The sequence below is a fragment of the Nomascus leucogenys genome, chromosome 2, assembly GCF_006542625.1.
Source record: "Nomascus leucogenys isolate Asia chromosome 2, Asia_NLE_v1, whole genome shotgun sequence".
Classification (NCBI taxonomy): domain Eukaryota; kingdom Metazoa; phylum Chordata; class Mammalia; order Primates; family Hylobatidae; genus Nomascus; species Nomascus leucogenys.
In genome coordinates this window covers 4,703,725-4,716,542 of record NC_044382.1, presented here as the reverse complement: position 1 = coordinate 4,716,542, position 12,818 = coordinate 4,703,725, and the positions used below count along the sequence as shown (strand labels likewise).

The window sequence follows — 12,818 nt, the reverse complement described above, 5'->3', positions numbered from 1 at the left end:
CCAAACTGATATCAATAAATGAATAAATCAATGGGACAGATGGAAAACTCTTCCCTACTGCACAATACTGACTAATAATATGTAGAAGGAACGATGGAAACAGATAATCATTATTTGGCAACCATTATTGTGGTAGTTAATACAGGCAGGAGTCTTCAATGGATGCCAAAGCTCATGAAGGAACAGGATATTGGTGAGCAACACAATATACTCTTGTAAAACACTAATTGAATACAAAAGGAGAAAAGGTTTCCTTGTGGTAGGGAAACCAGGCGATCAAGATTAACATGCCCTCCAGGTGTGGTGGTATGCACCTGTAATCCCAGCTACTTGGGAAGCTGAGGCGGCAGGATCACTTAAGTTCAAGACCACCCTGGGCAACATAGTGAGCCCTTATCTTGGGGGGAAAAAAGATTAACATGCGCATGGTAGGAAAGGATGCATTGCACCATTATGGTGATATTCCAGTTTGGAATACATAGCATGATTCTGATCATAGGAGGCAGAGCACAGACCCAGGTTGAGGGTCACTATCTTAAGTCTGTTCAGGTTGCTATAAAAAATAACATAGACTTGGTGGCTTATAAACAGCTGAAATTTATTTCTCACCATTCTGGAGGCTGGGAATTCCAAGATCAAGGTGCCAGCAAATTCAGTGTCTGCTGAGGGCCTGCTTCCTAATAGATAATAATCTTCTCATTGTACACTCACATGGCAGAAGGAGTGAAGGGTCTTTCCAGAGCCTCTTTTATAAGGGCACTAATCCCATTGAAAGGATTCTACCCCCATGACCTAATCACCTACCAAAGGCCCCAGCTGCAAATACCCTCACATTGGGGAATAGGTTTCAACATACGAATTTTGAGGGAACATAAACATTTAGACCATAGCAGTCATTCTATAGAACGAATATGAAGGACAAGAAAGAACATGGAGCTGTTCCAAGTTGAAAAAAGACTGATGCTCTGAGGATATGATAATTAAGTGCAACCTGTGTTCTGGATAGCACTGTGGATCAGAAAGGATTTTGAAATGTAAACGAAGTCTGTGAATCGCATAGTAGTGTTATATCAAAATTGGTGTATAAGGGAGTGACCTTGCCTTGAGCAGATACCAATAGTTATGTTTGGGATTACAGGGCACAATTTCAGAAAAAGATGCTGGCTGGCTGGCTTGGTTGGATGGCTAGATTGATTTGTGCATATGTACAGATAGAGGGAGAAAGAGGAAGAGAGAAGAGGGTGAAGGCAGATGTGCAAATTATTAACAGTTGGGGATCTAGATGAAGGGGATAAAGGAGTTCTTTTTACTGTTCTTGTAAATAGTAGATTTGAAACTTTAAAACTTTCAAAAAATGATCATAAAAATATTTAAATCTACTGTTTTCCTTTGTTGTTTATTAGATGAGATCACAGCTAGTTTTCGTCGCTTTGGCCCTTTGATTGTGGATTGGCCTCATAAAGCTGAGAGCAAATCCTATTTTCCTCCTAAAGGTAATTCTCAAGATTCATTATACTTATGTAATTTATTCTTATATTGTTTAATGTGTAGCCTTTTCATAAATGTTCACCTTCACTGTAAAATGTTGCATTGTTAAACTTGCATTTTCCCAAATGCTCTTTAAAATTTCAACCTAATATTCTTTTAATTCAAATTTAATTTTACTCTAAAAGATGTTTCAAGATGCTACCAAAATGAACTGTATGTTGATGTTATCGGACTTTTGGTATAAATATTGTTTTAATTTTTTTTCCTATTTCTTTTTCCTTTCTTTAGTTTTAGTGCATGATTCCTTTCCCCTGAAGAATTACCAAAAAATAGGAAAACATATAAGCCTTCTTTCCCCCTTTTTTCCAGGCTATGCGTTCCTGCTCTTTCAAGATGAAAGCTCTGTGCAGGCTCTCATTGATGCATGCATTGAAGAAGATGGAAAACTCTACCTTTGTGTATCAAGTCCCACTATCAAGGATAAGCCAGTAAGTGTAGTTTAGCATAAAATAGCTTCTTGTTTTTGCCTCCATTCATCTGTTATGTTTGAAAAACCCATAGACAACTTGATGTGTTTGGGGTACTTAATTGACATGTTTGTAAGCAGACTAAGTAAAGTCTTGTTGTGAAGTTCTTAACATTAACATTCTGTGTATTTGCACATATCAATTTGACATCGAATTTTTGGTTAGTTGAAATATAATTGGTAAATCTTTATTTTTAAAAGATTTCACGGCTGGGCATGGTGGCTCACACCTGTAATCCCAGCACTTTGGGAGGCCGAAGCAGGTGGATCACATGAGGTCAGGAGTTTGGGACCAGCCTGGCCAACATGGTGAAATGCAGTCTGTACTGAAAATACAAAAATTAGCCAGGCGTGGTGGCGCACACCTGTAGTCCCAGCTACTTGGGAGACTGAAACACAACAATCACCTGAACCCAGGAGGCAGAGGTTGCAGTGAGCAGAGGTTGCACCACTGCACTCCAGCCTGGGTGAAGAGTGAGACTCTGTCTCAGAAAAAATAAATAAAATAAAAAACCAGACTTCATTTGATAATGCATTTAATAAAATAGCTGAATCGACTCTGAATAACAGAACTCAAATCACAAATACTATATGTATGTCTTTCTAGCTTTTTCCTCACTTTAATGAAGATTTTACCCAATATTATCCTTAACTTTATATATGGTACTCTCCAAAGTAGAGTGAATCGTGTGTATACATGTACAGGTACATTGCATACTGTTTTTTCTTTCTGGAAAAGTTTATCATAAAATGTAGTCTTTAGGAAGAGGAGGAGCTGGCATGTTTTGATGACTCTGGCAAAGCAGCAGTTTATTATCACTCAGCCAGCACCCAGTGAATGATGATAGTGCAGAATGGAGTTGTCAGTGGACCCCGCTTAAGCAAATAACATCTGTGGAGCTTCTCCTGAAGTCTTGTGGTTGTCTAGGTCAGAAACTTTCGAAGAGTTCCTGTGGTCTGGACTCTTTCTGCTTGACTCGTTTATGTTCTCTGCCAATCCCCAACCGTATTTGAATTTGGGACCTCTGACATAGGACTCTGTTGGTGTGGGTATTTGGGAATACACTGCTGTCAACCCATAGCATTTGGTGTGGGCATTTGTGACAGTTAGAAAATGTGAAAAGTTTTAAATGAGGTACATGATTCTTGATTGACCGATCTAATGGATACACTGAAGTATTTGTCATAAAAAAAAAAAATCTATTGCAAATATCATCAGTATTTTTACTTTGAAAACCATTTTGAAATAATGCATCAGATTTGATAGTATCAGGAGTAGTTTGCATTTCCTAGACATACACTGATTGGACACACAATTCTTGTTTACTTAGTATTATATGTTGATTGGCATTGGATACCATGCTAAAAATTTAAATTATGTAGATATTGAGGCATTGGACCAACTAAAGGCCCAAATAAGCTGAAAAACAGTGAATTAACTTACAAATAATTATAGACATGTTAAGTAATTTGGCTTATAATAGAGAATCAAATTGAACTTCCCACCTTGGTTTAGTTTACTTCTAAAAATGAAATGATGGGTTGGGATACACTCTTTTTAAATCTTCTAGTTTCTCAGCTTTATTGACTTGTAATGATAGGATTATTGCTTTTAAAAATACTTTGTAATAATTTTTAACTTTTTTGCCCATGAATTGTCTGTATTGAGAATGAGACATTTTGGTTTGTACATTCCCTAGGTCCAGATTCGGCCTTGGAATCTCAGTGACAGTGACTTTGTGATGGATGGTTCACAGCCACTTGACCCACGAAAAACTATATTTGTTGGTGGTGTTCCTCGACCATTACGAGCTGGTATGATTAAACAAACAACAAACTCTCTATCCTATAGCACAAGAAATATAAAGATCTTCAGGATAAATTTTTCCTAAGAATTGGAGTTAATATCCAAGGGTGAGAGTTCTAGAATCAAAATATCTGGGTTTGAATTCATGTGTTCTAATAGTTCAGTGACCTTGGACAAATTCCATGACTTTTCTAATTCCCAGTTTCCCCATCTGTCAAGTAGGGATGAAAAGTGTTTCATCCCTAGGATGAAATAACACTAGGAAAAGTATTTCCTAGTGTTATTTTGAGGGTTGAATTAGATGACCAGTGCAAAGTACTTAGTCTAGTGTTGCATAATGCTATTTGTTACTCTCATCATTGTCCGAAAAGAAAATAAGTCCTTCAAGGATAGATTCTGCATTGAAATTGTCAGTATTTGTTTCCCACATCCTCATTTGCTCAACAGCCACTGACTGAGCTCTGGGATATAATAGACTTCTCAGCAATGCATCATATTTTTAGGGTAGTACTTACAGAACAAATTAAATTCCTAACTTCAAGTAATTTGAGGTTTAATAATATAAACGAGATATAAAGACACAACATGAACAGGAATGTAGCTGCATGATTTTAACACTTCATAAAGAAGAAAATGCAGTCATTATTTCAAGGTTTTTTTAATGAAAAATTGGGGAAAGGGTTTTGATGGAAATAAGCCAGGAGGGCCCACAAAGAGTCTACCAGTTAGTTTTCTAGTGTTCAAGTAATTATTACATTAATCAGTACATTATTAACTGGTAAATCTATGGCAGCAACATGGCACAGAGCAGGCAAACATGGGAGTACTATCACTTAGTGACCTATGACCTTGGACAGATGGATCACCCTTTCAGCACCTCAATTTCCTCGGGAAATTACTACCTACTTCATAGAGTTGTGAGAAGAATAAAGAGAACATACTAGAAAACACCTAGCAACCCCTTGCCCACAATTAAAAGATTAAGGCTTAACACAATGGATGACTGGTAGTAGTAATTTTTCATTTTAATAATTATTATAATTATTATAATGATGTGAGCTCAGAGTACAGATGAATTGCTTTTGATGAAACCGTTGGTGAGCCAGATGAATTTTCCTGATTTTAAATATCCTCTTTGTTCCTTTCTTAATTAGTGGAGCTTGCGATGATAATGGATCGGCTATACGGAGGTGTGTGTTACGCTGGGATTGATACTGACCCTGAGCTAAAATACCCAAAAGGAGCTGGGAGAGTTGCATTCTCTAATCAACAGAGTTACATAGCTGCTATCAGTGCCCGCTTTGTTCAGCTGCAGCATGGAGAGATAGATAAACGGGTAAGCCTTACACTACATTTTGGAAAATTCTAGAAATGGTCCTCTAAATGTGTGATTACCAATATTAGAATGGGAGGATTTTATGACAATAAAGTGACAGCTGACAATTTTGCCTATAGAGTTAATTATGCTCTATAATACATGAAAGAATTTCCTGTGAATTTCTTTTGTCTTTCAGTTTTTTGAGTAGCCTAATCAGAACACTACAATTTACTTGAGTTAATTTAATCTTCTCTAAACTGTAACTTCCATTCAATCTCAATCCATCCATCCATTCATTCACTTAGTTTGTAAGTCATTCAATAAATATTTACTGAATCCTTTGTACTGTGTTATATCAAGTGTACAAACAGGAATGCCCTTGAGGTTTCCTGCCCTTTTTTTTTGTTTGTTTTTTAATCCTGGGACATAGCAAAGACCTCAGCAAGCCCTATTTCTCAATGAACTGCACTCATAGATTTCTTTTTTTTTCTTTTTCCACAGCCACTGCCTCTCATCAATTTATTCCTTAGCTTGGTGTTTCATGCATTCAACAAACGTTTTAGTGCTTAGGGCAAGAAGTTCCTGTCCTCATGAGTTTATTTCCTAGCAGATAGAACTGTATCACTTGCCAGTACTACTCAAAGTGTAGCCTGTGGACTGACCACCAGTCTGTAAACTTAGTTTGTAGTGAGATAGGAATTTAGACCAGAACGTGTAATCAACTACATTACTGGGCACAATGTTTGGTCCAGCTGGCGATTTTTTTTTTCATAGAAAGCCTTTGTTGATGAGGGAAGCAATATATTGATTTATATTTTGGGGTCACCTTTTTATTTCATGGCACACTGGCACTTTCATGCATGCTGACTTTTTTTTTTTTTTCTTTCTTTTTTTTTATTATTATACTTTAGGTTTTAGGGTATATGTGCACAATGTGCAGGTTTGTTACATATGTATCCATGTGCCATGTTGATTTCCTGCGCCCATTAACTCGTCATTTAGCATTAGGTATATCTCCTAATGCTGTCCCTCCCCCGTCCCCCAACCCCACAACAGTCCCCGGAGTGTGATGTTCCCCTTCCTGTGTCCATGAGTTTTCATTGTTCAATTCCCACCTGTGAGTGAGAACACATGCATGCTGACTTTGATATCCGTCACTCTGAGGCATTGTGCTAAAATAGATTGATTTTATCATGTTGTTCTCAATTCAAGATGTAAAAATGATCAAGTCAGTAGCAGTTTCTGCTTTTTATGTTTCATGTCATGTACAGTCTATGTCATTGGCAGTAAAAAAATTTAAGATAGTGGTGGTCAGCCTACAAACGGTGAATATATTAAAGAGAAAAGTACCTATTCTATTACAAGCGTGGGGGAGGGACAAGATTAGTATGTTAACATGCCTACTTTGTTTGTTTGTTTGAGATGGAGTCTCACTCCGTCACCCAGGCTGGAGTGCAGTGGTACAGTCTCAGCTCACTCCAACCTCTGCCTCCCGGGTTCAAGTGATTCTCCTGCCTTAGCCTCCCGAGTAGGTGGGATTACAGGCATACGCCACCATGCCCAGCAAATGTTTGTATTTTTAGTAGAGACAGGGTTTCACTGTGTTGGTCAGGCCGATTTCAAACTCCTGACCTCAAGGGATCCACCTGCCTCGGCCTCCCAAAGTGCTGGGATTACAGGCATGAGCCACCCACCATGCCCGGCCTACTTGTTTTTTTATGCACACTAAAAAATACCTACATCTCACTGCCTCATTCCAACATAAGTTTCAGAGCTGTGGGATTGGTCATTAGAAATTCCGACTGAATTTGTGTTCCTCTGCAATGAAATCCTTTGCCCAGTGTTCTTGTCACTCTGTAGACATTATGGAGCAGCCTAGAGGCCAGAAGCCCAGTGCTCTCCTTATGCCTGCTCTTCCTGGACTTCGTGACACTCTTCTTCTCCTTTTGTACTTTTATTTTTTTAGTTAAAAAATTTTTTTTAGAGGGAGGGTCTCACTCTGTCACCCAGGCTGGAGCACAGAATCACAATCATGACTCACTGCATGTTCTTCTCCTTTTGTTCATGGCTAATCTTGGTCGGGATTCCTTGTCAGAGTTGGATGGCACCAGTGGTGGTGACAGCCTGCTGTAAGGGAGTTTCAGCCATGAATCTCTCCAGACTAAAAATAACCAGCTCTTTTCTAGCTGATGAATTAATAACCAGGTGACTGTTAATGCTTGAAAGGTTCACATGACAGGTTGGCCGATAGAACGCTGGAACAGGCCCAGTTTTAGAAATTCACCTCTGACTTTTAGACTCAGGTGAACCATTCTTACTGAGAAAGAACAAAGCAGGGTTTTAGACTGTGAATCCTATGGCTGCATATTTTTTTTTTTTTAACAGAGTTCCAGGTTTGTGATTATAACCCAACATGTGTACACTATAAATAGAAACCACGAGCCAGGCTTTACGACAGCTCAGAATCTTGTGACGCAGTAGTCAGGCATCTTCCCACCAACTTGAATATTGAAGTGCAGTTGTGTGGAACTTGGATCCTCTTAGTTGATTTTGTTTAAATTATGATTCCACATATGACAAAAATCCAGATCCTCTAATTAAAATGAGGGTTTGTGTCTATGAAAAATCTCCTGTGGGTTTAATCTCATAACATTCTAGTCTAAACAGTTGGCTTCACTTCATGATGTCTGCTGAAATCCTTTTTCCTTTGAAGGATGTTTATTTAATAAGAAAAAAATGTAAAATGATAGATAATAAAAGCCTTACTAGGTTCTTAAAAGATGAACTATCCGTATTTCAGTAAATGAATAATTGGTCCTTCCTCTTTGGGCACCTTGGAACAGATTCATTCAGATAGTGGGTGGAAATGTACATGTATGGTAAGCATTGCTGGCCTAGTCACTGAAAAATGTAAACTCTTATTTTTGATTGCAGGTGGAAGTTAAGCCATATGTCTTGGATGATCAGCTGTGTGATGAATGTCAGGGGGCCCGTTGTGGGGGGAAATTTGCTCCATTTTTCTGTGCTAATGTTACCTGTCTGCAGTATTACTGTGAATATTGCTGGGCTGCTATCCATTCTCGCGCTGGCAGGGAATTCCACAAGCCCCTGGTGAAGGAAGGCGGTGACCGCCCTCGGCATATTTCATTCCGCTGGAACTAAAGGATAACTACAGTGCTCATTTTCAGGCCTCAGAATAAGTGCACTCTTCTGTTAATTCTGACCCCTTCCTCAACCTCTTCACGCTGGCATGTCCTTTTGTAGCAGTCTGTAACTTAACTATAGTATAATGAAAAGAATGACCTATAATATAGGTGTTTTGTAGATTCTTGTGTCACTGCAAACAATATGAACTCCTTTTTCGTATTGCCATCGGGTTGCATGGAAGTTTTATTCTCTTGTTTTGCTGGAAACCAAGAGGATCCAAACTTCCTGCAACATTTTCTTAGAGGAGAGAGAGAAATATTAAAAGAGAAATGAAACAATAGAGTATTTTGGGTTTTTAATTAAATTATTGTTAATAATATAACATATAAGAATACTTTTATTAAAATAACCATGCAACAATAACACTATCGGTCTATCTGACAGTTTTTCCCCCAGGGAAGTGCTTTTGCCTTTTCCTTTCATCTTTTTTGTCTCTTTTTTCCATCCCTTTTTAATTTTTTTAACAGCAATGGAGGAAGTTAACAATTTTTAATGGAAAGAGCATGTTAGAGCAAAAAATGCATAAGCAAGATTGAGCAGCATTATAATTAATTTTCAGGGTTTTGAGGCTGAACATAATTTCATTATCCCTCAAAAATTTACTACCACATCAGAAAAAATAAAAAAAAAATAGTAAAGTAGGCAGAGCTAGGTTTATTTTCTCTTAAACAATTTTTAAAATTCAGAATGTAGAAATTGGGTAGATTTACTACTGAGGGGAGTGCACTTATTTATTTAACTGACTTATCTGGTCAAAGCCCCAGGAAACCTACCAAAGCTAGAATTAATGACAACTGGTGGGAAACCTAGCATTTCCTCTCCTGAAGAACAAATGTATAAATTTTATTTTTGATGTTTATATATAAACTCTATATCCTAATTTACTAATACTCATCAGGTGTCAGCCTTTGCTCTCCATTTTGACGTTAAAAAACAACAACAGATCTAGAGATACCTCAAGGATATCATTTTTGATTTTGTGTTACAGTACACTTGTAGCCAAAACTGGAAGACAAAACCAATATAGAATTTGGCTGCTGATTGGCTTACTTTTAGATTTAAAGTTACTTTGGGTATCCTGTAATTTAGTTGTAACATAGAAAATGAAAAAAAAAAAGTTAAAGTTAAGTAGTTGCAAAGTGTTTTGCACTGTTGAACTAAGTAACTGTGTAAATCTGTGCAAAGGTACGTATGTTTATCTTACTCTTCCTATAAACTAAAATAACCTTACAGTTTCAGAATTTAGCATGGGACATAGTCAGTGTTTGAAGTGCCAACTTCATCAAGTAATGCATGCTTTATTATAAATAAAATTCTAGCTTTGAAAGGCGTTATGTGTTGAACAGTATGCTTCAGGGGTAAATTTAAAATAGTCTCTTGAAGCCCTAGTCATGGAAGTAACTTTTATTTTAATTGACATTCTCTTATTAAATGCCCTATCCATCATTAAAAGGATTATTATCAGTGGGCAAAACATGAAATAATATGATCGAATGGCAATCTTGCTAGTTGCGCTACCTAACAGTACCATCTTGGATCCTTCAAAACCAAAGACTTGCCCCAGCACTGCTGTGGAACCACCTGGCTTATGACCCCTATGGATGATCTTTAGGAAAAGCAGCCCTTTACTTTTAATACAGGCTTTAATGAACTATACCTGTTAAGTTCCAAAGGTCAAAATGGAGGCATTTGCTGTCTAATATTCAAACATAGAAAGGGAGCTGCTTTTAAAGAATTCCCTGCAAATACTGAAAGCAGTCATGCGAATGGAGGGTGCTCTTGTGTAGCTGGTCAGGGACTTTTTTTTCTTTTCTCCTGAACTACGTGATTCTAATTGGAATGTTCATTTGCCTCTTTTTACTCTTTTAAATGCTTGTAGGTGGCTTGGGGTGTGCTATCGTGCTGTTCCTACTCAGTAAACTGGTGTGATGAGTTAACAAGAAATAACACTGTTTGAGAACTAGCTTTGAATAATAATTTTTCCCTTTGTACATGACCTGCTGAATTTCGGTACAGTGTTTTTGTAGCTAACTTATTTTGTCATGCACATAATGTATATTTGTTATGCACTACTTTTGTATATCTTGTTTTTCCAACAGTGAACATTTTTAGGCACACTTTTCACTGACGGGATATCTCTTTATGCAATACCTCAATTTTTCATATTGCAAAGAGTAGCTTTTTGTACTTTTATTACTGAGAGATCTTCATATACTTCATTTTTTAATATAAATAATTTTAATAAATTTTATTTTCTTATATTCTGCTTTTTATACATTTCAGTGCTCTGCATACATTTTAAATTATGAATGTCGTGCACTGGCAATGCTATTTTAGAGTCTGCAGAGAAGAGAAAGCATGTTGCTTAAACATCCTTCCCCAGCACCAGCTATTGGTGTACCTATAATTTAAGAAATAGTCTATGTAAAGTCACAAATTAATGAAAAAAAATTCGCATGAAAATGACAGATAACACTGTAGTTCCTAAAAAAGAAAAATTAAATGCATAAGCATAGGGTAGAAATTTAAAATAACAAAATTGTCTACAGCTTCTTACTAAGTTTTTAAAATTATTCATAAAATGCAGACATTTTTGGTGAATGTTTAGCCATTTTTAATATTAATAAATTGATGTTAAGTGTTTGATTCAGAGATGTCTGCTCTTTTATATAGAAGGAAAAAAAAATAGCCTGCCTTGGGACAGGTGTGTAATGTTAGTATGCATGACTAATGTAAGAAATTGTTATTCTACTAATATTTACTTGTGATCGTGTGACAAGTGTGTTTACAGATTATTTGGATACACTTCAATTTACAGGGCATAAACAATGATTATCTATTACTCTGAACTTTATTGATTACATGTTCTTCAGATTACATGGGATTGTAGTTGGGAGTTACCATGTAACTCAAACATAATTAACATGTAATTAGTTTACAGATTTTAGGGCATCACTTCAATTCACCAAGCATGTAGTTCTCGCGCACTAGCATGGCACCAGCCATGTACTTACAATGTAGTTACAGAGTAATTACATGGTTATTTTTGCAATGTAAAATAAAGTGTTTCTGATTATTTTCTATGTAAAGGAACCCTCTCCTTTCCCCTTCTGGTCCCCGCGCTTTGGTATAATATATATACTTCTCCATACACAGACCTCTGCAGAATGCAAAATAAAACTTGCAGTGAATGAATTTAGCATTTTATGAGAGTGCTGTTGGAAAGACTTGATAATTCACCCCTTTTGTTTTGAAGAGTTGAATCTTCTGTTAAAAGGTGATTTAAAACTTGAATGTGATGAATTGTGGCAAGTTAACTTCAAGTTATGTGCAATACTTATTTCAAACTTTTGAAAGATCTTTGCAGTGTAATTCTTTGTTTTTAATTGCAGACATTTAAAAATGTCATTTTCTACTGTTAAGAGTAATCCTCTTTCTTGCTGGTGTTTCTAAAGAAAAGAATCAGAAATCAATCTTTCTACTAATGTAAATTTAAGATTATTTTTAAAAATGGAATAAAAGAGGTTTTGGTCATTTGCTTTATTTTATTATTTTAAAGCTACTGTGATTGATAGCATTGTAAGAATCGGGACAATATTGTATTCAACTGTTTTATTTTTTATATTTTTAAAATTTAAAGTATAATTAGTTTTTATAATTTTCATCAGATTTTTGTTATATTTTTTGGAAGTGAAACTTTTAGCAAGTGGGTGTCTAGTTTTTACTAATCCCTAATTTTTTTTCCAGTGTATTGCTCATATTATCAGAAGGAAAAGTTATTTAAGTATGTCAGTTAATTGTACTACTTGGCTGAATTTCCATATAGTTTTTACTGTGTATGGGGAGGTTGTAGTATTTATTATAGCATTTTAAATAAGGGTAATTCATTTTTTATTAAAGTCATTTTCACGTTAAGTTCCTATTTTTGTATGTTCTACTCTTAAGTTATATAACACAGTTCCTTTTTTAAAAGAGTTCATTTGTTGAAGTGCTAGTGGAAAATTAATGTTATTAAATAGTTTGCAAATGACTATTTATACCAGTATGCATATAATTTTTAAATATTTGTAATGTGAGATGTTGAATGAATAAAACTTTTAACTCAGATTTCTTTTAATATACTTATTTCTTTTTAACACAAGTAGATGATGCTTTCTTGATTGGGAATATAACAATTTAAAGTATTAGGAATATACTGTTGAGCTAATGCAGCACAAACCAGTATGAAAAAATCTTCAGTCATATAAGTACTGTGGCCAGTGTGCATTCTTATGTAAGCCTATAAGCGTCGGTGGGTGGTTGTGTCTTTGGCCTGTACTATTAGTTCATCTGCTGCCTGCCCTGCAGAGTTCTTTTTATTTGTAGCCTTCAATATGTATACGGGGAGTAAGCCCAGGATCTAAGCATTCAGTTATCAGTTGAAGGCCAAATGCCCAACAAAAGTGAAACACCTAATGTTTAGTTAATAATGA

At 36.1% G+C, this 12,818-nt stretch overlaps 1 protein-coding gene across 4 annotated transcripts in view; it reads left to right on the top strand.

The window, feature by feature from the left end:
• Positions 1–12,453, top strand: part of CPEB4 (cytoplasmic polyadenylation element binding protein 4) — a 72,273-nt gene extending 59,820 nt beyond the window's left edge. For all 4 annotated transcript variants that reach the window (XM_030824975.1, XM_030824969.1, XM_030824963.1 and 1 more), the window contains 5 exons: positions 1,404–1,493; positions 1,858–1,976; positions 3,715–3,829; positions 4,976–5,157; positions 8,074–12,453. In XM_030824975.1, the coding sequence (XP_030680835.1) occupies positions 1,404–1,493; positions 1,858–1,976; positions 3,715–3,829; positions 4,976–5,157; positions 8,074–8,301 (734 nt within the window). In that variant the 3' untranslated portion in view covers positions 8,302–12,453. The remainder of the gene's footprint in view (positions 1–1,403; positions 1,494–1,857; positions 1,977–3,714; positions 3,830–4,975; positions 5,158–8,073) is intronic.
• The last annotated feature ends 365 nt before the right edge of the window (positions 12,454–12,818 follow it).